The sequence below is a fragment of the Hyaena hyaena genome, unplaced genomic scaffold (assembly GCF_003009895.1).
Source record: "Hyaena hyaena isolate Hyena2069 unplaced genomic scaffold, ASM300989v1 scaffold_246, whole genome shotgun sequence".
Taxonomy (NCBI): domain Eukaryota; kingdom Metazoa; phylum Chordata; class Mammalia; order Carnivora; family Hyaenidae; genus Hyaena; species Hyaena hyaena.
Window position 1 is genome coordinate 1,152,392 of NW_024080877.1, and position 26,558 is coordinate 1,178,949.

At 35.6% G+C, this 26,558-nt stretch overlaps 1 protein-coding gene and 1 non-coding gene across 5 annotated transcripts in view; both read right to left on the reverse strand.

Moving 5' to 3' along the window:
- EPC2 (enhancer of polycomb homolog 2) overlaps positions 1 to 26,558 on the reverse strand; it is a 121,566-nt gene that overhangs the window by 55,701 nt on the left and 39,307 nt on the right. For all 4 annotated transcript variants that reach the window (XM_039244576.1, XM_039244575.1, XM_039244574.1 and 1 more), the window contains exon 2: positions 11,123 to 11,282. In XM_039244576.1, the coding sequence (XP_039100507.1) occupies positions 11,123 to 11,222 (100 nt within the window). In that variant the 5' untranslated portion in view covers positions 11,223 to 11,282. The remainder of the gene's footprint in view (positions 1 to 11,122; positions 11,283 to 26,558) is intronic.
- On the reverse strand, positions 25,694 to 25,799 carry LOC120240014. The gene has a single exon (XR_005530562.1). It is a non-coding gene; the product is annotated as a U6 spliceosomal RNA (small nuclear RNA).

The window sequence follows — 26,558 nt, forward strand, 5'->3', positions numbered from 1 at the left end:
GAGCAACATTCTAAGATCTAAACTTAAGTCTTTGCTCTTAAAGATCATAAACTTTACTTATGTCTAGTTTGAAATATGATGAATTTTTACAATTTGTAAATTTTTAAGGTCCTAAGACTTCAAGTAACTTTCAAAGACAGCTGATGACAGCTTAGTGTATCTTCAAGTTCAGAAGCAACATCTCCTCTGCTTGGGGCTCTCCAAGGTTCTAAGAGCCTCCAAGCCTAGCAGTTCTCAATAGAGTATAGGAGATCATGAATGCAGATTCTGCCAGAACTCCTGACTTTAAGTCTCCAAGATTTCCTACAATTAAAAGACTCAGCTAGAGATTTTACTTACATTCCTTACCCAATATACCAACACAGCAAAGTGCAGAAGAGTCCAAGACCACTTCTACAAGAAGATCACATGCTGATCCAAGTCTCTACACACACACACACACACACACACACACACACACACACACACACACACCCAGTCCAGGTTTATACTATAATCAGGATTATTTTTAGTCCTTTTGCTGACTAGCCTACTAACTACATCCCTCTCCCTCTCTGAAAAATTCACACTTTAACAAGTATTACTAGTCAAAATTAATAGCAAAGACGAGAACTATGCGAACGACAAACTATGAGAATGGGGAAGTGGATTCTCTGAGACTTTTGGGGAGAGATTTTCATCATTAGAGAGTGAGTACAGCCTAATGATGTTAGCACCTAATGGATGTAACAATGATTTAAAAAGAAAGTCTCTTAGTCTTCTCTCTTTTCCTTTATCATTTTTAATATATATATTATATATACATTTTTAAAAACATTTATTTATTTTTGAGAGACAGAGAGAGACAGATCATGAGCAGGGGAGGGGCACAGAGAGAGGGACACACAGAACTGGAAGCAGGCTCCAGGCTCTGAGCTGTCAGCACAGAGCCCGACATGGGGGCTTGAACCCATGAACTGTGAGAACGTGAGCTGAGCCGAAGTCAGACTCTCAACCGAGCCACCCAGGCGCCCATTCTCTTTTTTCCTTTAGACCACTCCTCTCTTGTTTTCTAACAACTCAGTAGGCAACTGGGTAAAGGACAGTAACAATTCAGACGATAAAAATGTTAATGGCTCCTTTAAAAGAAAGACATTCAACTTCATTTATAGTAAGAGATTCAAATTAAAATCATACTAAGAGAAACTAAAGTCTGGATTTTGGTCAATAATGATGTTCCAATATTGGTTTCTTAGGTCTGACACCAGGTGCATGATAATAGTATTAGAGGAAACCGAAACCGGGTGAGAGGTATAAAGGAACACTACCTTTGTAACTTTTCTATAAATCTAAAATTTTTCCTAAATAAAAGATTTATTTAAAAGAATAATGCACTCTCACATATCGGACTTGGAAAAAATATTTAAAAATTCAAAGGCAGTCTTTTGACCAGGCTGTGATGAAACAGCAGTGTAATGCATTGCTAGTCGAAGTGTAAAATTGTAGAACCCCTATACAAAGTAATTTGGCAATTTCTAGAAGAAATATATATGATTACACCTTTATGAAATTCCGTATGTTCATAGTTATTCACAGAAGCACTACTGTAATAACAAAAGACTGGAAACACCTCAAGTTCCCTTCTGTAGGAAATGGGATAATAATCTGGCACAAGCAAACACAAAGAACTATTATGCAGCAGTAAAACACAAATGAGGACACAGTCTACATGTTGATATGGGATAATTTCCAGACTGTAGTCTTAGAAAAATAAAAAGCAAATGCCAAAAAGTACATATAAGTATGTTAACTTTTGCGTAAAAGGGGATATAAAAATATAAATTCTTACGTGCTTAAATTTGCATAACAAAACCCTAAAGGAACACATAGCCTAAAAAAAAGGTGGTTTTTTATAAGGGGAGGGTGACTAGAGGCCGTTTTTCGTTACTTTTTATTTTGAAATCATCTAAATGTATTACCTATTAAAAATAAAACCATATTACTTTGTGAAAACAATTTTGTGTTTTAAAAAACACATTCTGAGTCAGTGATCTCTTGTGTACTACTATCTGAGATTCTCCCCTACTTTACGTTCAGATCTCACCTCTTTCTCATTCACTCTCAATGAATCATTCAACAAATACAGAATGAGAGCAAAAGCCTCACTCAGACATCTAGATGCAGCCAGTATCTTAGCTTAACCTGTGAAAATTAATTCTACAATTATATGTGCAAAAATATACATGTTATTAATAACTAACAGTATAATTAATAAATAAGTCAAAGAAAGAGAATGTATCTCCACAGCCCACAAAACAGTCAGAAACATGAGAGATTAAATACCAGTATTCGTATAGATTTATTACTAGCAAATCAGTGACTGGACCAGGAAACAAACTTAGTATAGACATCATAAAGTTTTAAATAGAAATCCTAAAAAATCTGAAAAATTCCATACATGTAAAACATAAATTGGAGGGCAATGAATAATTTCCTTTACTAGAGAGATTCTTTGCTAAAGAAGATTTCACCAAATGTTCTTTTCAAAAACCAGCCCTATTAGAGATACATCTCATTCAAAAACATACATTTCAGGGGAGGCTGGGTGGCTCAGTAAGTTAAGCTTCTGATTCTTGGTTTCAGCCCAGGTCATGGTCTCGCAGTTTGTGAGTTCAAGCCCCTCATCAGGCTTTGCGCTGACAGTGCAGAGCCTGCTTGGGATTCTCTCTCTCTCCCTCTCTCTCTGGCCCTCCCCTGTTTGCACTGTTTCTGTCTCTCCCAAAAATAAATAAATAAACTTAAAAAAATCCATACATTTCAGATTTTAAACCATATTACAAAGCTACAAAAATCAGTAAAAAGGCATAGACAGACATGCAGACCAACGGGAACAGAGAACCACAAATAAACCACAGAGATGATCAAAAAGGGTGTTAAGACTACACAACGGAGAAAGGAGGTTCTCTTCAACAAATGGTGCTGGGAAAACTGGAAATCCACATGCAAAAAATACTAAGACAAATCTCCTTCTTACATTATGTACAAATATTAACTCAAAATGAATTATAAACCTAAGACCTGTAACTATAAAACTCTTAGAAGAAAATAAACAGAAAAAGCTTCATGATACTAGGTTTAGTTATGATTTCTCCCAGATGATACCAAAAGCACAAGCAGCAAAAACAAATGGGACTGCATCAAACTTAAAAGCTTCTGCAAAGCACAGTTAACAATTAGGAGAGTGAAAAGGCAACCTATGGAATGGGAGAGAATACTTTCAGGCCATATATCAGATAAGGGGTTAATATCCAGAATATATCAAGAACTCCTAAACAACAGAAAACCATCCCAATTTTAAAAATGCAAAGGACCTGAAGGGACATTTCTCTAAAGAAGATATACAAACAGCCAACAAACATATGAAAAGAAACTCAATATCACTAGCCACTAGGGAATTACAAATCAAAACCACAATGAGATACCACAACCATCATTAGGATGGCCACTATAAAACAAATAAACCAAAAAACAAACAAAAATCACATGTGGTGTGAATGTGCAGACATTGGAACCTTGTGTACTGTTGGTAGGACGGTAAAATACTGTAGCTACTGTGTGAAACAGTAGGGAGGTTCCTCAAAAATTAAAAATACAACTACTACAGATCTGGCAATCACTCTTCCAGGTATATATCCAAAAGAACTGAAAACAGGATCTCAAAAAGGTATGTGAAGACCCATGTTCACTGCAATATTATTTACAACAGCCAAGATGTAGAAGCAACTTAAATGTCTATCAACAGATGAATGTACAAACAAAATGGGATATACGCACGCGCGCAAACACACACACACACACACACACACACACACACACGGATATTATTCAGCTTTAAAAAAGAGAGAACTCTTGTCATATGCTATAATATGGATGAACCCTGAGGACATTATGCCAAGTGAAATAAGCCAGTCACAAAAAGATAAATACACATGATTCCACTTACATGAGATAACTAAAGTAGTCAAATTCATAAAAACAAAAAGTAGAATGGTGGTTGCCAGGGATTGAGGGGAGGGTGTAACAGGGAGTTGTTCAATGAGTACAGAGTTTTAGTAACATGAAATGAAAAACTTCTAAAGATCTGTTGTACAACAATCTGCATACAGTTAACAATACCGTGATACTGACTTACAAATTAGAGAGAACATGTTATATTTTTTACCACAATAAAACAACCACCACCACCACCACCACCTCATTTTAACCTGAATCAAGTCATGAAGAAACAGGCAAACCTCAACTGAGGAACATTCTACAAAATAACTGGCCCGTACTAAAAAATGTCAGTGGTATAAAGCGCACACACACTTAGGAATAGCCTGAAGAGACAGGACAACTGAACACAAAGCATCATCTGAAGTAAATTATGCTTTATCTAAGAAGAGTTCACTATGCTTTTAAAAAAATAAAAACTTATTAATTTGTTCAAACCCTAAAATCATGTTTCTCCTTAAAAATGCAAATTATATTTTACTAATGAAATTACTAACTTGCCAATATTTACTAATACACAAAGTTATATTTTACTAATAACAAAACCACAAATAATCCTGGGTCTAGAACTCCTTGTGAATTAAAGTGTAAACAAATAAAAACTTTCAGTACTGGCTTGCTTTCTTAGATTCCTGCTGACTACTAAAGAATATAAAAAATATAACATTGTAATATTATATAGCTTTGAAAATTATTAAAGCTAGTCAATAACTTGGAAAAATGCTTACTAAGAGTTAAAAAAAAAGGCAAAAACCACAAATCCATCCATACATATATATACATACACATAATATTACACAAATTTGGAAAAAAGGGAAAACAACTTTTATCTGTTGCTTACCTTTGCAAGATGAGATTATACTTTTTTTTTTTTTTTTAAAGTAATCCCTATGCCTCAAATTCAAGACTCTGAGATCAAGACTCACACTTTACTGACTGAACCAACCACACATCCTGGTATTATTATTCTTTTCAGCAATTAACACTTTATTTCTTTAATTTTTTTTATGTTTATTTTTGAGAAAAAGAGCATGAGTGGGGGAGGGGCAGAGAGAGAGGGAGACAGAATCCAAAGCAGGCTCCAGGTTCTGAGCTGTCAGCACAGAGCCCCACGCAGGGCTTGAACTCACGAGCTGGGAGACCAATACCTGAGCTGAAGTTGAATGCTTAACCAACTAAGCCACCCAGGCACCCCAGGATTTCTTTTATTCTCAGCAAACAGACTATCCCCTATCCTGCAATTTATCCATCACATACACACAAAACTTATGGAAAAAAGAATCCTTTACTCCCATTGTTGATTCCCTCATCAACCACATTTGAATGAAAATGGACTTAACATGTATCAGTATTTCCAACTTAGAATGATGAGCCATGACTGAAAAACAGTATACCACAGTTACACAGGCACACTCTAGAGCCAGAGGACCCGGTTCAAATTCTGACTCTTCAGTTGCTAGTTCCATCACTTTGGGCTCTTCCTGTAATCTTTCTTTAAAAGGGGGGTAAAAATACTAGCTGCCTCACAAAGTACCTCTGAGGCATAAATGACCTAATATATGCAAAATACTAATAGGACCTGGGAATGGCAATCAGTATAGGTTATTTCACTAAACCTCTTATGCATAACTGTGGAAAGAAAAGTTTAGTCTTCTATTAAAATTTTCAGAAAATAAGCATATAGGAAAATATTTTTATGGGTAGGCAGCCCATTAAATTATATTACCAGGGTAAGATGGAAGGGAATTGTCTTTTGTGGTAGATAGTGAGACAGATAAAATCCTGAAAGGTGCCAACTCTCAGGGCAGTGTGGTGTCACTGAAGATCTTCCATGGAGATGCTAGTTGCTAGGTGAATATGCTGAAAGCCTATTTCTTCACACCTATTAACAACATCTGGTGTGCTGGGTTCCAGCACAGTATCTTCTTTGAGTGGCCCCAGAGGAGAGTTCTAAATGCTTCAGTGCCAGGAAATATGCACTGAAATACGCACCTTAAACACCTTAAAAACCAATCTCACTTTTTTGCTTTGTCTGTTAATTACATCATGCCTAAAATATGCACTACTATGCATCAAATTTACCTCTTACTATAGTATCTTTGTTTTCTCCTGAATTTCTTTAACTATGGTCTTTAATCTGTGATGCTGTATTTTACTCAAAGTCACTCCAATATTTTTTAATTTATTAATAGTGGGCATAAATAAATGCATCAAGGCCCAAGGGGCACTCTCTTTGTACTCTTCTTTTTTATTTCTCTACCCAGACCACCAAATGGTTATTTATTTTGCTTTTTCCCAAAACACCTGGCATTACTTTAGTACTTTGAGTTTGGGGTTTCTTTTTGCTTCTGAAATTAGTAGCTCTCCAGATACTGCCCTACTACTTCAGCCTCCATACCCAGCTTGACCTAAGGAGACTCAGCATAATCCTGAGAAGAGAGAAAGATCCTTAGAGCCAGCTGATCTGAATGTGGGTTGTCCTCAGGGCCCGGCCTGGCTCAGTGTCCCTGTTACCACACCTCCAATCACCCAAGCCTGGGATCTAACCTGTGTTCTCCACAATCTGCTTCTATGCTCATGGTACTTTTTCTAGTATTTATTTAAATATGTGATTAATTTCATAAGATATGTGCTCAATTTAACTGCTTAATACATACCCAGTAACAATTTTACAAAAAGTGATGTTTCTAAAATGCATCCTTTTCACCAAGAAGTTTTACTGTATAAACAAAGCAATGCTCCTCATTTGGATCTTTCCAATCAAAACATGTTTGTCCTATCAGGGTAAAAGGTCAATTATCATCATTTTTGTTAAAAGAATAGCAAAGGACATTGCAAGGATAATGAAACTGAAGTTGGATGTTAGGCTAGCATCTATCTCACTCTTGCTGAAAACTTAGTGGAATATACAGGTCCACTTTATATTGAGTAAGTGGAATTTTTCTTCTTTTTCCAATGCAGACTTGACAATGGTCAGCTTTATCAGACTGAGAAGAAGCCACCTTCACGTGTACTAAGGCATATAGTAGTATAAACACAAAGATAGGCACTTTCCCAGGGCTTTACTATCTTGGGTGCAGATACAAATAGCAGAATTCAATCTCCTTTTGGCGAGTTCCTTTGCCTGCCTGACAGATAACGAGGACATGCTACCTCCCACCTATCCTTCGTCCTGAACTCTCCTCTCTTTCAGCCTAGAAGCGGGTGCGATGGTCTACTGATCTGTGTATGTAGGTGTAGTGCCATGAGAGGAGGAAGAGACCTTTTCATTCAAAACAAGCTAAGCAGTATTTTCAAGGTACTGGTATTTTCAAGGACCATTTAGCCGAGTTTAAAACTAGACACAAATTAACTTCAGAACACTTATGAAACAATATTGAAACAATACCTCAAGTTCCTTCGTGTTCTAAAATTATGAGATACTTAATGTCAACTGTAAAATATTACCATATTAAATAAAAGGAATAATGGAAGATCAAAATAACTTATTGCAATGTAAACAAAATCATTTCCTCAAGGAGAGAAGTCTGGGTTCTGAATTTGATGAAATTCTTAAATTCCAAAAGGAATGAAGGACTTATAACATCTGGGTTGAGGTACCCAAAGTAAATCTGTTGTAACGATAAGTAAAACGGAGGTAGCATCTTATGCATGTGTCACACAACTGGACCAGTGAGAAACCAGTTTGAGTATCTTAGGTCATCAAGACTACAAGCCTCCAAGAAGCCTCCATCTGGTATGCTGGAAAGACTACTCCAGTGTGTTCTGATAACTTCTTCAGACTAGTGAGACAACAGAAGGCAAACAATCACAACCAAAGGTGGTTAATGTCACAACGAGGGTGTGCATGACACAGGAAGGCCTGAGGTAAACAGTGCCAAGAATTCTGCTTAGAAGGGCTCAGGAAGAGGCTGCTAAATGTAATTTTGGAGACGAGACGTAGAGAACAAGTTATATTTTAACAAGTGGAAGAGAGAAGTAAAGGGGTACATGAAGGCATGGAGCTATAAGAAAATATAGCATAAGTTAGAAAGCTGCAAGGAGCTCATTATTTTGTAGCAAAGTACGAAGGACTAGAGGAAATGGAAAGAAAATCGTATTGAGACCATATTCTGGGGCTGTATGGTAAATGAGATGAAATTCTCCTCCTGAAAAAAACAGACCTTCACTTATAACAGCTTATTTTGATAAGGCTGATGTCCCAGTAGAAGAACACACAGGGAACTGTGGCTCAACAGGAACAAAGAACGGTCTTAAATATACAAAGTTAAGAGCACCTGGGTGGCTCAGTTAAGCATCTTAACTTCATTTTGTGACTCTTGATTTTGGGTCAGGTCATGATTTCACAGATCTTGAGATCAAGCCCCAAGTGAGCTTTGTGTGAACAGTGCAGAGCCTGGCTGGGAATGACTAACTGATTCTCTCTCTCTCTGCCCCTCCTCCACTTGCACTCTCTCTCAAAATAAGTAAATAAACTTAAAAAAAAAATCAGACAAAATTACAATTGTATCTGATAGACAACAGAGAATGTTTGAAAACTCTAAACAGATAATAATCACATTAGTGGCACTGTGGAGTAATAAAGTAAGGTTTCTGCCAAAGCTCAGGGAAACAATGTGATGGACCTGAATTAGGCTACCTTTCTGTGGCAATTATGCAATGTCTTTTTCTAGCCAGGCAAATGGAGATTCTTTCCATGCAAAGAAAGATGTCAAAAAAAAAAAAAAAAAAAAAGTTTAAAAGTCCTTCCTTGGAGTGCCTGGGTGGCTCAGTTGGTTAAGCATCCAGCTTTGACTCAGGTCATGATCTTGTGGTTCATGAGTTCGAGCCCATATCAGGCTCTGTGCGGACAGCTCAGAGCCTGGAGCCTGCTTCGGATTCTGTGTCTCCTTCTCTCTTTGCCCCTTTCCCACTTGCATGCACACTCTCTAACATAAACAAACATTAAAAGAAATTTAAAAAAAGATAAATAAAAGCCCTTCCTTGAAGGGCCAGCACCTGGCTGGCTCAGTTGGAAGAGCCATCTGACTTTTGATCTTGAGGTTGTAAGTTCAGGCCCCAAATTGGGTGTAGAGATTGCTAAAACAATAAACAAACTTAAAAAAAACCAAAAAACAAAAAACAAAAACCTATCCCCCTAGCCATCAGCACAGCGTCTGACGCGGGGCTCGAACCCATGAACCCTGAGATCATGAGAAGACGGACGCTCAACCAACTGAGCCACCCAGGCGCCCCCCCAAGAGCCTTTTAAAAACCATTAAAAACAATTCAGTCAACAAACATCCTCTTTATGGTGCATCTATAAGCCATGAACTTTACTCTTAAAGATACAAAGAGAAAATAAAACATAGTCTCTGCCCTCAAGAGGCTCTTACTCTAAAAGGAGTGAAAGAATGGTTACAAATAGTTGCAATAAAATATGGCAAGTCCTCTAACAGAGGTAAGTACAAGACACGGAGATAAGTAAAAATCAGAAGTAGAATGAAAAAAGTCAGTATAAACTTCAGAATGGAGTTAGGTCTTCAATGAGTTACAGGAGGTGAAAGATGACTTGAACAGCATGTGCAAGGGAATATGAAATGTGAAACTACCAGGCAAATATGAGTAATTTCAAGTTAGTTCCTGGCTAAGAGAGTATGGGGAAGAGCAAACAGGAAATGAGGTTAATGGAGTGGACAGGGGAAACAATCACAAAGGGTCTTGTATTCAAAGTAGAGAATGTGGCTATTACTGAATTCTGTCAAATCTAAACTGCCACCATCAGCTACAAGGTGCACCATGACTTTATGTACTATTAGAAAGAAAAAAAGCTTTCTGCTGCAGTCTATTAAGAAGTTTAACAGAATACTACTAAATAAACATACACTACCAAATGGTAACAATCTCAGTTTAAGATTAAAAAAAAAAAAAATGGTTATGCAGAAACAGCAAGGAACCTCATTCCTCAACTTTAAAGGAGGATAGAAAAATCTCCCCCTGAGAAATGAACTCTAAAGCAGGTCTGCAGCCTGAACTAAAGCTATCAGTGTGGTCTAAAAACAAACAAAACAAACAGGGAAGACTTTAAAGTGGTCTGATGTTGGTAGCGTCCCTCAATGCTTGGTAGAAACAATGCAATGTTTCTTTAGATAAACTAGACTTGAACCCAGGACAACAGCAATTTAATATGCAATCTCATTTTAAAGGTGACCAATAAAAAATGTGCATCTTAGAACAGATGGCAAATAGTAATCTTCTAGTCAGTCTTAAATCCAGAGAGGTTTCGTAATTAACCTGGGGAACGTTTAACAATACTTATTACTAGGATGCATACCAATGATTCTCATACAGGTAGTCCTGAAGCAGAGCCCTGGAATCTCTATTTTAACAAGCTACCAAGGCTTTTTCTTACACAATCAGACAAGATACCAAGACACCAGGATCTGTCTACACCATCAACTGAGAACTACTGGAGACAATAAAGAACAGTAGGATTTTAAGCCAGAGAATTTGATCAGACTGACACTTTAGAAAGACCACTCTGTGCTGGTAAACTTTGTCAAGAAATATTAGAAGAGGGCAAGGAAAGGCCATGGAGGGATAGTAAATAGAACAGGAGATTAGTCAAACAGTTATAGGGCAAGAGATGGTGATCATTTAAATAGCAACAAGGGGGAGAAAAGTAAGAGAGTATCAAAGAGGCAGAAACAGAATTTTATAAAAATCAGATGTAGGTAGAGAGGTACAATCTAATTCTAAAATGCTTCTCAACACTCGCCCTTAGTCAGCATTATAGCCACCAGACCTTTAAAAATAGATCTAAAACTTGAGTACAGCAATCCACCAACTTTTAGTTGTATAATAAAGTATAAGTGACACACCAAATCCAAATCTACATAAACATCAAATGTTCCGAATGCAACTAACGTTCAAAATGATCTCCAAGTTCAGATGTTAAGCATACAAAGATTTTATTCCTTAATGTTTTACATTTCTATTAATCAGTGTGTATGAACTGAAAAATTAAAATCTCTTTGGGCACAGAAAAAGGATTTTTCACTGGTTGATAAACTTAAATTACAAACAGAAAACAATGAATCAACAAACTTACGCTGAATATGAATGAACTGTTTTGGCTGTTTAAACTCTCCTTTGTACAAGCGATTGTAATAGTTGACGTTGCTCTCTGCCTCAGGAACTGGAATGACCATGCTCTCTTTTTTTTCTCTAAACACTTGCTGTGCTGAAATAGCTCGCTGTAAATGATGTTCCTGGAAAATGTAAAGTAGGCAACATAAGTCGTTTTAATAATGTTAATTCAATGCACAATTCTATTTAAAATTTACTTTGTTTAATCACTGCAAAGTGCTTTAAGAATTATTTATAAATAGTTCCTTTGCCACAGAACGATAGAAAACATTGCCGCTGATTTCTCTTAATGCTGTGCTCATTCTGATGTCACCTTAGATATTTATAACTTTAGTAAGTAGAATTTTCTTTAAAGATTAAATATACACATATTCACAAACTAGAATTTAACATCTCAATTTTAAGAAAATCGATCCCCTGTTTGCTAAATTAACAGAGGTGTTTGGCACCAATACCAGAATACCGGAAAATATGCAAATGACAGGAAAATAATTGTGTCAGGTTTTATCTTCTGCATTTACACACCTGAAACTTTAACAGTACAAACTACTGAATAACTCAAAAAAAGAAAAAATCATGTTCAACAAACTACATTATCATCACAAGAGGCAATATTTCTAAACTAAGGTTAAACAAAAGGTCCTATGAAATACATCTTGATTCTAGTAACTTTCATTGAGTTTCTACACTTAATGTCTACTTTCTCCCAACCACAAAAGAGACCATTGCCTTTCCCAACAAAGTAGTATTACTTTGTGGAAGGCAAATTAGGTCATGTCACACCCCAGCAGATCCCCTTCATACTCAGATTAAAATTATCACTGACTTACAAGGCCTTATTTCTCTGACTTCTCCCTACCCATCCTTTATCTTAGCCACACTACCTCTCCTTAAGGTTCCTAAATTGCCAAATGGATTGCTTCTGAAATTCCTTCAAGTCTCAATTTATCAGAGAGGGTTTCTGTGATTTCTTTATTTAAAAGATAAGAGAGTACTAAGAATTTTTTTTATCAGTGTTATTCTTTCAACACATTTCAGAGCATCTAGCAGACACCAGATACTACTCCTATTACTCAGAATTGTTAAGAGTGAATGAGAGACAGACTCTTCTATTAAGAAACTTAGCTCCTTGGGGCGCCCGGGTGGCTTAGTCGGTTAAGTGTCCGACTTTCGCTTGGGTCATGATCTCACGGTTCATGGGTTCGAGCCCCGCGTCGGGATCTGTGCTGACAGCCAGCTCAGAGCCTGGAGCCTGTTTCAGTCTGTGACTCCCTCTCTCTCTGACCCTCCCCTGCTCATGCTGTCTCTCTCTCTCCTAGAAATAAATAAAACATTAAAAAAAAAAAAACAAAAACTTAGCTCCTTGAAGAGAGATATCTAAGTATGCAATCATGTTTGGGCTTGACAAGCAGGTCTCCTTCTCAATTAGTCTAAGAAGGATGGAGAACTATATCCAAAGAAACTAACATCTAAACTAAGACTTTCAGGATCAATAGGGATTTAGCAAGGCAAAAGAGGGGGAAAAAAAAAATCCAGGCAGAGAAAACACAATATCCAAAATGGACAAAAGCTCAGAAACATTCAATAAAAGGTAAGCAGTTGAGGTAAGGGATAGGGAGGTGGGTGCTGGCTTAGAATTGAAGAGTTTCTCCATTTTCCATACCAGAAGAAATACATTTTCTTCATAGGGTGGGATCCCAAGTTGGAGAACTAAACATACTTCCCTATACAAACATTACTATCAATTTAGAGTCTATTAGTAGTGAATTTTTGAGTTAACTAAATTTTGAAACAGCACAAACAGCATCAAGAAATTAGGAAAACCAGGTTTTGATAGAGCAATTTGTGCATAATTTAAGTCTAGACATTCCTATTACCTTGCTGACATTTCACTTCTCTAGGTCAAATAAAGTGATGCAATATGTAATGCCACCCTGTATTTATATAGTGTTTTATACTTCTCAAAGTACATTCACGATCACACGCTTATTAGTATTAGCTCCTTAATATTTTGAGACAGGGATAGATAACATCACATACATTAATGAGATTCAAGAAACAAATGATCTGCTCTTAGCTGTGGTATAAATTACATGAGGAAGTCAATTTTCAGGAGTCTGACCTAAGTGTTCTTTGATTATTCCATCTTTACTAGAATGGGCTGTTAAAATTTTTTTAAAAAATGACCTTTATTGCTAGTAAGCTAGAAATATGGTTGACAAGAGGGAGCAGAGCTAACTGGTAACACATTTTTGATGTGAAGAGATTCTTTTGATATATTCTTTCTCCTCTAAGTACAAAGCATTTTTAGGTATTATCCAATTACTGAAGTACATCTTTAAAAGATGAAGATTTAGTATTTTTTTAATTTTACATGTGAGGAAATTTAAAAATAGATCATAGATGACTCTCTTCTTGTTACCACAGCTGGCAGATGACAGAGCTGCAGCCAGAAATTAAGAGCCGGACCATGACACACTCCCCCATTTTAATTTACAGAGCAAATTTAGCTCTAAAAATAAATTCTCAGCTATCATTTCCTTCCCCATATTATCAGACAGCCTCTCAAACTAAAAACTCAGAAAAAAAAAAAAACAAAAATATGGCTTCTAGAGGCCTCTGCTTCATATAATAACTATAGCCAGTGACAAACATACAAAATCCTGGAAGCAGGTAGAAGAGTTTTCATTTATCTTTATTAGGCCAGGAATAATGCCGATTCCCTGTCACATGCTACATTGGTGAGGTTACTTGGGTTTTTAGAAGCCTATCAAAAACCAAGCATGACTTGATTTCTTTTCCATTAAGAAGGCATTCTTTTGACCTACCAACCCCACTCAAGAAATTCATCAAAAGCAACATACAAATGGGCAAGAATGACTACATAAAATGCTCACTGGAGTGGCTCACTTGAGTAAGCGTCTGACTCTGGATTTTGGCTCAGTTGATGATCTCAGCGGTTTTAAGATCAAGCCCCACACTGGGCTCTATACTAAGCATGGAGCCTGCCTGGGATTCTCTTTCTCTCTCACCCTCTGGCCCTCTCCCCCAAGTGCTCTCTCTCTTAAAATAAGTAAATACTAAAAATAATAGTAAATGGCATTATTTATAACACCAAAAAAAAAAATCCCATGAAGTGTAAATGGAAATAAGTAGAGAATTAGTTCTAAAAACTGTGCTATACACGTAAAGCGGAACTCTTAGGTAGTAACCAACTAACGCAGAATTCTACTAACCTGAAAAGATGTTAGGTTACTAGTAAGAAAAGCAGATTATAAAATAACATGTATAAATATAAATAAATACGTGTGTAGAGAAAACAGACTGGGAGAACAGTCTTTTATATACCACAAAATTCTTTTCAGGTGGCCTTATATTCTTCTGTGTGTCTGTTCTCTACTTTCTGAAGTAAATCTGTATTACTTTTATAAGTTTAAATAGTGATATAAAAGCTTCACATCTTAAAGGGGCTCACCACCAAATACACAGTCACTTCTTACGATTACTTTGACATTCTAAAATATCCTTTTGAAACTTACCATATTATACCTAAACATTTTTTGTTTTCCTAGATACTTATATTCTCTGTACCTTCTGTTTTTCCAAGTAACATGTGCAATTATATGATAAACCATTAAAAGAAAACAAAATAAAACTAAGTAACTCATGATTTTTAGTAATATATAATAAGTACCAAGCACAATCCTGCAAAGTGCAGGGTAGAATTTTGTTTCTTCTTTTGAAGATGAGTAAACTAAGGTTCTATGGACACACTGGTAGAAATCAGCAGTTCTGAAATGTGAATCTTTGTATGTGTGTCTCTATTCCATCTTACCAAGCTCAAGTCCCAACTTGTTGGGTCTTAGAAAGTATCAATTGAGATACAACTGAGATACAATTTGATACAAAATCAAAGATTATTCATTGATATTTTAAAAATTCACATGCAAAACTCCCAGCTAAAGATAGCAAACTGAATGACTAAATTTATTTACTTCACCACCCTATACTAGTAAACTTACCAGTAAAGGAGTAAGAGGCTTATAAAGCCACAATAACAAAGAGAATGAAAAATACGCCATCAGTATAAAACAAGGTGAAGCAACATTCTAGGAGATCTAAATCAAAAGATGAAGTTTTGAATCCTTGCAGAGAAGGATAAAAACTGAGTCCATCTGTCCTGTGGAAAACAAGATAATGGAGATTTTGAAACACTAGTGAAAAACAACTAGAATAAGACAAGCTGTTCTTTGCCTATTCCTCAAAAAGGAGATCATTCTACAAGGACAGAAGAGGGCACCACAGAACAATAAAATTGTGAACCACATTTACCCACAAAAATGAAGAGAAAACCTAGAAGTCTATTGTTATTTTTAAAAATAAAATTTAAAAAAAGATGCAACTATGGTTCTAACGATAAATTCTCTCCACTCTGCATGAGGGAGAAACAGAAAAAAACTTCAAGAAAAATGCACCAAACTTAAATATAACACCAGGAAGCACTTAGGGATATGAAAAATAATTTTGAATCAGAAACTCAAAAACTAAGATCAGAGAAGGAGAGTAAAAGACTCAGGGAAAAAAAATGGAAAGAGTTGACTAACTCAGGAAAAAAGAACAAGACAATTATCTCAGAGATGAAGACTGCAATTACTAGTAGCCAGGTACAAAATATACTCAAATAAAAATGTGTTGCATAAAGATTGTCAGATGACCAAGAGAATGAAAATGAGGTAAAGAAAGTAGTAAAATGAATAAGAAAGATAGTAAGATGTTAAAAGAGACAAAGAAGGAATGACAATCATATAAGTGGAGTCCCTGGCAAAGAAAAACAATGAAATAGAATATTAAAACACCCTCCCCCAAAATGTATGGAATTAAGATGAATCTGCACATTGCAAAAAGCCCAACAGGGAGTAAAATGGCACACAGGAACTTGCACCACCAGGCACAATCTGACAATGTTTGGTGCAAACAGGAGAAAACACCGCACACACTTTCTCTCTTGGGAGGAAGAGTAGAATGCATATCCAACATTCCAGCTTTTTGGGAAACTGCCCAAGGGACTATAACTTCTGTCTCCTCTCCCCTAAATCAGAGGGCTGACTGAACCAACATTCTTTGGATGCCTGGTAACTGTGGAGAACAAAAGAGAGCTCAAGCTCAGAGCCTTGTTGCAGCACCAAAGAAGGTATAGTACTGCAGAAAGACACCAAGGGGAGCTAAAGATTACAAGCTCCTGAAGACCAGCAATACTCTCTAACTAGGAAATTATGTGCACATGCCCAGAGAAGTAGTAGCTGCAGAAAAGGTTTAAAGGGCTTCCAGATTCCCTGTCTGGGCTAACTGAAAAAGGTCATCCCTTGGTATGAAACCAATTTCTATACACTGGGAGAAGTGGCTGTTTTTTAAAATGCACAAATCAGGGGCAGCTGGCTGGCCCAGTAGGAAGAGCATGTGACTCTTGCTCTCAGGATCCTGAGTTCAAGCTCCGCCTTGGGTGTAGAGATTACAAAAAATAACCTAATTATTTTAAAAATTTGAAAACTAGGGGCACCTGGGTAGCTCAGTTGAATAAGTGTCCAATTTCGGCTTAGGTCATGATCTCATGGTTCACAAGTTTGAGCCCTGCATCGAGGCCTGTGCCGACAGCTCAGAGCCTGGAGCCTGCTTCAGACTCTGTGTCTCCCTCTCTCTCTGCCCTTCCTTTGCTCATGCTCACTCTCTCTCCCAAAAATAAATAAAAACATTAAATAAAAACAATAAAAAATTTAAAAACTAAAAAAAAATAAAATGCACAAATTATAGCAAAAAACAAGATGCGCGAAGAAACAGAGAAATACAGCTCAAAGAACCAAATTTATCTCCCAAAAATGACCCTAAAGAAATGGAGATGTGTGGATTATTTGACAAAAAGTTTAAAATAATTATCTTAATAAAGCTCAATGTGCTACAAAAAAATATATAAATAAGCAACTAAATGAAACCAGGGAAACTGATGCATGAGCAAAATGAGAATAGCAACAAAAAAGATAGGAAATACAAAAAAGAACCAAACAGGAATTATGGAGCTAAAGAATTACACTAACTTGAAAAATCCACCAGAGGGATTCAAAAGCATTCTTCATCAAGCCAAGGAAAGAATTAGTGAACTCAAAGATAGATCATTTGAAATGATTTACTCAGAGGAACAAAAAAAGGGTGGGGGGGGGGGGAGAAAGCATAAGAGATTTTTATGACACCAATGACAGACCAATATATGCACTAATGAACCAAAAGGAGAAAAGAGAAAGGAGCAGAGAGCTTGTTTGAAAAAATAATGACTGAAAATGAAATCTGGGGAAGGATATGGACACTCAAATTAAAAGAGCTCAAATAATGCCACCAAAGATGAACTCAAAGAAGTCCACACTAAGATACATTGTAATCAAACCGTCAAAAGTTCAAAGACTAAGAGGGAATCTTGAAAGCAGTTAGGGAAAAGGGAGTCATCATGTATAAGGGAACACCCATAAAATTATCAGCAATTTCTCATCAGAAGTATTACAAGCCAGAAAGGAGTGGGCTGATATAGTCAAAGCACGGGGTGGAGAGAACTTCTGGAAAAGCTGTTCTTCAAAAATGAGGAAATAAAAATCCGCCCAAGTAAACAACAGATGAGGGAATTCATCTCTATTAGATCTACCTACCTTGTAAGAATTGCTAAAAGGGGTCCCTTCAAGTTGAAACAAAAAGACACTAGACAGCAACACAAAAATATTCGAAAACATAAAACTCTCTGGTAAAGGTATATATATTTATATACAGGCAAATACAGAATCATTCAATACAGTAATGGTGGTGGTATAAGTCACTTTTAATTCTGGTATAAAACTTAAAAGATAAAAGCATAAAAGTAGGTATTAAATATAAAACCATGTTGATGACACAAAAAGATTTAATTTGAGGCATCTTTAAAGCAGGAATGAGATGTAAACAGCTAGAACTTTTCTACGCTACTGAATTTATGAGTTTAAAAAAGACTTAAATCTATACAACGTTTTATGTAATACTTATGGTTTACACACATAAAAAATACCTATAGAGGATACACAGAAGAAAATGAGAAAAGAATCAAAGCAGGTCACTTTGTGTTAATGAAACACAAAGAGTAGCAAAAGAGGAAAAGGAAAACAAAATAACTATAAGACAAACAGAAAACAATAAAATGGCAACAGTAAGTCCCTCACTATTAGTAATTACTCTAAATATAAATGGATTAAACTCTCCAATCAAAAAACATAGAGTAAATGGGCCACCTGGGTGGCTCAGTTGGTTAAGCAGCTAAGCATCTAACTTCGGCTCAGGTCATGATCTCACAGTTTATATGTTTGAGCCCCATATCTGGCTCTCTGCTGTCAGCACTGAGTCTGTTCTGGATCTTGTCTCCCTTCCTGCCCTTTCCCCCTCCCCCCCCCGTCTCTCTCTCTCTCTCTCTCTCTCACACATGCACAATCTCTCAAAAATAAACAAACGTTAAAAAAGAGAGACTTAACAGACTAAAATACAAGATCTAACTATATACTGTTACATGGCACTCACTTTAGATACAAGCACATACATAACCATAAACGAAGGGATGGAAAAACATATTTTATGCAAATAATAACCAAAAAAGAACAGGAGAGGCCATACCTAGATCAAAAGACATTACACGATGATAAATCAGTCAGCTCATCAGAAAATGTTAACATTTATCAACATAGATGCACCTAAGAGCAGAGCACCCATATATATGAAACAATGATAGAATTGAAGGGAGAAAAAGTAAAACAATAGATTTCAATACCCCACTTTAAATAATGGACAGATCAACCAGACAGAGTGTCAATAAGGAAAGAGAGGACTTAACAACACTAGAGAGCAAATAAACCTAATATACTTATACAGAACACTCCACCCAACAGCAGAATACACATTTTTCTTAAGCACACACAGAACACAGATCTGTCTCCAGGACAGATCACATGTTGGGCCACAAAACAACTTTCATAAAATTTAAGAAAGATGAAATCATACCAAGTATCTTTTCCAACCACAACGGACTAAAACTAGAAATTAACGACAAAAGGAAAACTGGAAAATTCACAAATATGTGAAACTGAACAACACACTTCTGAATAATCAGTGGGTCAAAAAAGAAATCACAAGGGAATTTAGAAAAGACTGCGACATATGAAAACACAACATAACAGAACTTAAGTGATTCAGCAAAGGCAGTATTTAAGAGGGAAGTTTATAGCAGTAAATTCCTACTTACATTAGAAAAGAAATAATCTCAAATCAACAACTTAACACCTCAAAAAACTAGGAAAAGAATAAACAAAACCCAAAGTTTGCAGAAGTAAGGAAATAATACAGATTAGAGCAGAAATAGGCAAAACAGAGAATAGAACCAAAAAAATTAATGAAACTAAAAATTGTTTGGAAAAGGCCCCCCAAATTAATAAAACTGTAGCTATCTGAACTAAGAAAGAGAAAAGTCCCCAAAACCAGAAAAAGATGACATTCAATGAGAAAAAGAATCATAAGAGACTACTACAAATAATTATGCACTAACAAACAGGGCATCTAAAGGAAACAGATAAATGTCTAGAAACATACAGCCTACCAAGACTAAATCGTAACAAAAAATCTAAACAAACCTGTAACTAGGAAGGATATTAAGCCAATAATCAAATACATCCCAAGGTATCTGAAAAGAAACACTCAACACAGATGGATCCACTGGTGAATTCTACCAACATTTAAAGAGTTAATACCAATCCTTCTCAAGCTCTTGCCAAATAACTGAGGAGGAAAAACTTCTCAATTCATTTAACAAGGCCAGTATTCTCCTGATACCAGAATCAGACAAGTACTATAAGGGGAGGTAGGAAAATGACTGAAGGTGGTCAAAAGGTACAAACTTCCCATTACAATTTTAATAAATTCTGGGGACGTAATGTACAACACAAATGCTGTACTGTATTCCTGAAAGTTCTAGGAAAAGGAACTCTTAACTGTTACTAAAAAATGCTCATGGACTGTAATACTTAATAAAAGAACTACCATAGGATCCAGCAATCCCACTTACAGGTATAGATCCAAAAGAACTAAAAACTGAATTTAGAAGAGACATTTGCATATTCACATTCAGTGCAGTGTTATTTCCAACAGCCAGTGGTGGAAGGAATCCAAATGATTACTAACAGATGAACAGAAAAACAAAATGCGGTATACACATATAACAGAGTATTAGCCTTAAACAGAAGGAAATTTTGACAGATGCTGTAACATGGATGAACCCTGAGGACATTATGCTAAGTAAAAAAAGCGAGTCCTGGTCATAAAAAGACCAATATTGCATGTGATCTAAAGAAAATTCTTTTTTTTAAAGATCTTATTAAAAAAAAATTTTGTGTGTGCGGAGGAGAGGGGAGGGGAGGGGAGGGGAGGGGAGAGGGAAGAGAGAGAAGAGAAGAGAGAGTACGCCAACAGGGGGAAGGGTAGAGAGAGAGGGAGACACCATGAGATTGTGACCTGAGTTGGGCAGCCATTTAGCTGAGTCCCCACAGGCACCTCTAAAAAGACTCATTTAAAAAAAAAAATCTCTACACCTAACACGGGGCTCACACTCACAACCCCAAGATCAAGACTTGCATGCTCTACTGATTAAGCCAGCCAGGTGCCTCTAAAGTAGTCAAAATTTTAAAAATAGAAAGTAGCATAGTAGTTGCTAGGGACTGGAGGAAGAAGAAGAAAAAAGAAGCTGTTGTTCAATGGGTATAGTTGCAATTTCCAAGAAGAAAAAGTGTTAGGTATCTGTTGCATAACACTGTGCATGTAGTTAACCCTACTGTATTGTACACTTAAATATGGTTAAGATGGCAAACTTTATGTTATGAGATCTTCACCATAACATTAAAAAAAGCTTATTAAGTACCTGACAAAAATAATGCAGAACAACCAATTCTGACATATATTTGAATAAAACTATTTCAAAACTAATGAAAAAATCCTCAAGGCCTCTAAATAAATTAAGAGTAATAATAGTATCTAATATAAATTAATTTAGTACAATAACTCAAATGGCATTAAAAAAAGAGATTAAATCAGACTTCAAAAAACATATAAGGCAAATCATCAATGAGGCACCATTTTACAAAGCTCAATAAATGAAAGGTATGAACGAAGGATTTTATACCCAGCTAAGTTGTCTTTCAAGTATCAAGGCAACAGAAGGAATTTAAGAATTCTATTGGGCTCTTTTGACAAATCTACTAGAATATCACTGTTAAACAAAAATACAATGCAAGCCTCAGATGTCAGTCATATATTTAAATTTTCTAGTAGCCACACTTAAAAAAGTAAAAAAGTAGATAAAATTAATTTTAATAATTTTAAGCCAATATATACATCTATAACATTATCATTTCAACATGCCATCAACACAAAAATGTGTGCAGATATTTTACATTTTTTTCTCCCATACCAAAATCTAGTGTGTATTTTACATGTATAGAACATCAGACTAGCCATATTTCAAGTGCTCAACAGCCACAAATGACTACTAGCTACATACTGGAAGCCATCTTCATCTTGGCTTCAACCAACCAAGAGACAACTGGTAAACTCACAGACACCTCTCAAAGATGGTCAAAGGCTGAAAGACTAATGTATAAATGTCTGCACACTAAAGTGGAAATAATGCAACTAAAAACAGAAGGACAGGGGCACCTGAGTGGCTCATCAGTTGAGGGTCCAACTTCGGCTCAGGTCATGGTCTCAGGATTCATGAGTTTGCACCCTACATCAGGCTCACTGTTGTCACTCAGAGCCCACTTTGCATCCTCTGTTCCCCTTTCTCCCTGCCCCTCCCCAACTCACACTTGCACAGTCTCTCTTAAAAATAAATATTCAAATAAAATTCATCTAAAATATTTAAATAAAATTCATTTAAAAAAATGAAAAAAATAAAAACAGGAGGAAAAAATCCTTCTCAAATATAAAATATAATCTTTTTACATGAGAGCAGAGAAAAAAAAGACAATATAACACAATACAAAAATAACTAAATATTATAAAAGAGTTGAGACCAAATGTGCTCAGTCATAACAATAAATATGAATGTACTTGTCTATGAAAACAAAAAAAATTTTCCAACTGTTTAATAATCCAAGACTCAACTATATGCTGTGTACAACACACCAAAAAAAAAAAAAAATGTAGTTCAGAAAAAGTAAAATTAAAGGAATGAATGAAAGTTTATCAGGAATGAAAGACAGCAAAAAAGATGAGCAGAATCCTCATTATTAGACAAGTAGAGTTCAAGTCAAAGAACATTAAGCATGACCCAAAACCCACAATTCACAATAAGGGTTTTTAATATCTACATATCATTCAAGAATCAAGAATGTATGTATCTATAGATTTTGGGTATCTATACAGATTTAAGAATATCTATGCACCAAATGACACAGAAATCACTTTATCAAGCAAAATCTACACGATATGTAAGGACCAGTAAATAAAGACACAGTAATAATATTAACTAACTTTACCCCACCACTCTCAGCAGAAGTCAAATGGATGAAAGGTACACATGGACCTAAGCACCGAACTAACTTTAGTAAGGTAGATCTTATAGCTATATTATACCCAATGCTCCTCAAGTTCACAAGCAACTGATAAATGTGATCATTTATCAGTTAAGACTAGGGTATTATGAATGGAGTAAAAGGGATAAGGAAAGAAAATTCTGAGTAAACAACTCTGTATGGTTCTGAAGTTTTAAAACCATGTTAACGTTCAACATGCTCTAAAGATAATTAAAATCAAGAAGCATGTGGGGAGACACCAAAATACTACACAAGGAGAAACAACAAATAAACCTCCCTTATTAGAAATGAATATTCGTATATCCACAATGAAGAGAATGGGAAACAAAGATATTTAGGTTCCTTTGGAAAATAATGATTTGAAATTCATCTGTAAAACTTGGATAACATACACTTCAAAGGATTGTTGTGATGATTATGTAAGTTAAAAGGGTATTCAGAGGAGTTGATGGCACATTCTAAGGGATAAAAGTTTCCTGTTTTTATTAAAACATATCAAAGAGCTGTAATACTCAAAATAGTGGAAATTTAAGAAAAAGGGAAAATACTAGAAATTTTGACAGTTAAAACCCTTTTTAATTTTTTTAAATGTTTTATTTATTTCTGAGAGAGACAGACACAACGTGAGCAGGAGAGGGTCAGAGAAAGAGGGAGACACAGTATCTGAAGCAGGCGCCAGGCTCTGAGCTAGCTGAGACCACAGAGACCAACTCAGGACTCAAACCCAAGAACCGTGAGATCGTGACCTGAGCCGAAGTCGAACGTTTAACCGACTGAGCCACTTAGGCTCCCCTAAAACCCTTTTTTAAACACCCAGTCATAACATAAAATTCCCTGAAAGAAGGGAATGTCCCGAACCAATAAAAGGCAGGTACTCATGGAAAACCTATACTTAATAATCATACTTAATGTTCAAAGACTGACTGTTTTACTACTGAGATCAAGTTCAAGCCAAGGAAGTCTGTTCTCACCACTTCTGCTCACATTTCACCTATGATTCTAGTCAGTACAATGACAGAGGAAAAACAAATACAGACATGCAGACTGGGAATGAAGTAAAATTATTTGCACATGATATGGTTCATGTAGGGAGACAATCCTAAGGTATCTCAACAGAGCTCCTAGGGCTAAAAAATTAATTTAACAAAGTTGTAGGTCTATATTAAACACTCAATTATATTTCCATATATCAGCAACTGAAAAATGTAAATAAAAAGCAATACCACTTACAACAGTATCAAATCTGCTATATACTTAGAGACAAACTTAACAAATTATGTGTAAAACTTACACAGCAACATAAATGGAAACAAAACATGTTCCTGGATTGGAAGGTTCAATACTGTTCCAAAAAAAATTTACTTGGGTAGATTTTCCCCTATATTATCTAAATTTCTAATGAATCCCTATCAAAACCCCAACAGGTTTTTTTCTTTTTAACAGGAGTGGACAAGGGGATTATAAAATTCATAAAGAAAGGCCAAAGAAAAATAGTCAAAACAACCATGAAAAAGAATATGAAAAACATACACAATCTGACTACTAAATCATTAAGTTATAAAGTATAAAGGTAAATTAATCAACATCACTAACATATGAACATATAAAGCAACAGAAAAGTCTAGAAATAGACCCACATACACACAGATAATGAATCTGAGACAAAGGTGTCAATTAGTGGGGGAATTAAATGAGGAGAAGGATAGTCTTTTCAACAAATGGCCTAAACAGGAGTTTGGAGGAAAAAATGAGCCTATACTCTTAACTCCTACTTTACACAAAAATTAACTCAAAATAGATCACAAACCCTAAATATAAAACCTAAACTTACATCCATAAGAAAATTCAGGAAAAAAAATTTACCAATCCTAGGTTTGGCAAAGATTTCAATTGACAAATTGGACTTCCTGAAAATTCAAAAGTTATGCTATTCAAAATCAGGAAAATGAAAAGAGATGCCAGATTGAAAAAAAATATTCACAATACATACGTGAGAGCTCTACTATCCAGAATATATAAAGAACTGTTATGGCTCAATAATAAACCAACCCATTCTTTTTTTTTTAGCATAATGAGTCAATAATTTAAACAGAAACTTCACCAAACACAGTAATAACCAGTAAGTGCTTGAAAGGATGCTGAATATCTTTATTTCAGAAAAATGCAAAACAAATCCATAGAAAGATTTTATTACACACTCACAAAATGACTAAAATTAAGAAACTGACAATACGACTGTTGGTGGGAGTGTCAAATGATATCACCCCTTTGGAAAACTATTGGGCAGTTTCTAATCAGTATAAATATAACCTTGTCATATGACCCAGCCATCTTACTGCTAAGTTTGTACCCAAGAAGTGAAATGCATGTTCACAAACAACTTGCACATGGATGTTAACTGCTATTTTACTCACGATAGCCCCAAATTGGAAATAATACAAATGTATTTAACAGGAAAATAGACAAAATGAATACATTCATTCACTGGAATACTATTCAGTTAAAAGAGGGAAAGAGGGTCAAATGAATGACACCACACACATCAGCACAACAATGATGTATCTCGAAAGTATACTGAGAAATAACCAGATGTAAGCAGCAGTATATGTAACAGCATATACTGTTATGGTTCCGTGTATGATGCTTGTGAACAGAGAAAACTAATCTATAGTGATCAAAACAGTTCAGTAGTTGACTGAAATGGAGTGGAGAACAGGACTACAAAAGAGCTCAAAGGGGACTTTTGTAGGATATGAAAATATTCTATTTATTTTTTGGAAGGGTGCTTACACAGGTATATTTGTTTATTAACACAAAGAACCACACGCAAAATAAATGCTTTATGCTGTATGTAAATTACACTTCAATAAAGGTAATTTTTATTTTTATATTTTTTAAAAATGGGATGCTTCATGAATTTGCATGTCATCCTTGCACAGGGGCCATGCTAATCTTCTCTGTATCATTCGAATCAATAAGATGATTTATACAATGAAGAAAAGAGGCACTTGGCTGACTCAGTCAGTACAGCATGCCACTCTTGATCTCAGGGTTGTGAGTTCAAGCCCCATACTGGGCTTTTAAAAATGAAGAGGGGAGAATAACAACCTATAATGAAACAAAAATTTAATGTAAACAAAACATGCTGGCAAGGCAATATTTACAGTGCTAGTGAACTTGTGATGAGTAAAACAGAAACTTTTAAGAATGAGTCCTAGTGAATGTGTTAAAGTGTAAACTGGTAGGATTTGGAGTACAGTTTGGGAGATGTTTCTAAGCTTTAAATACATTGCCATTCAAGACTTCTTTAAAAAATAATGACATATGAAACTATGCATTAAGTAGAAAAAGCAGGAAACAAAACCACATACTGAAGATAATCTAAAATATAGTAAGGTAAAAAGAATAAGACAACAATATGAGTAAATGTAGAATTTTTTAAAAAGCTGGTAAGAAATGTGCCCAAGTTAAAAAAAAAAAAGAAAAAAGAAAAAGAATGATGCAGAAGCATTAAATAGTGAAATTATAGGCGGTCTCTATTTTCTCCTCTACATTTTCTAAAGTTTACTCAAGTTGTATGTATTACAAAAAGCAACCAGTGTCAATCTTTAAAACTACTCATCTGGGATCGCTGTCAGAGACAAAGAAAGAAGAGATGGAGGAAGACAAAAGGAAAAAAGAGTCTAGATAAGTCCTTATCCCATTCTAATTAAACCTGATTCTCTTCTAGTAATTTCTAAATCCTGGCAGCATATTAAA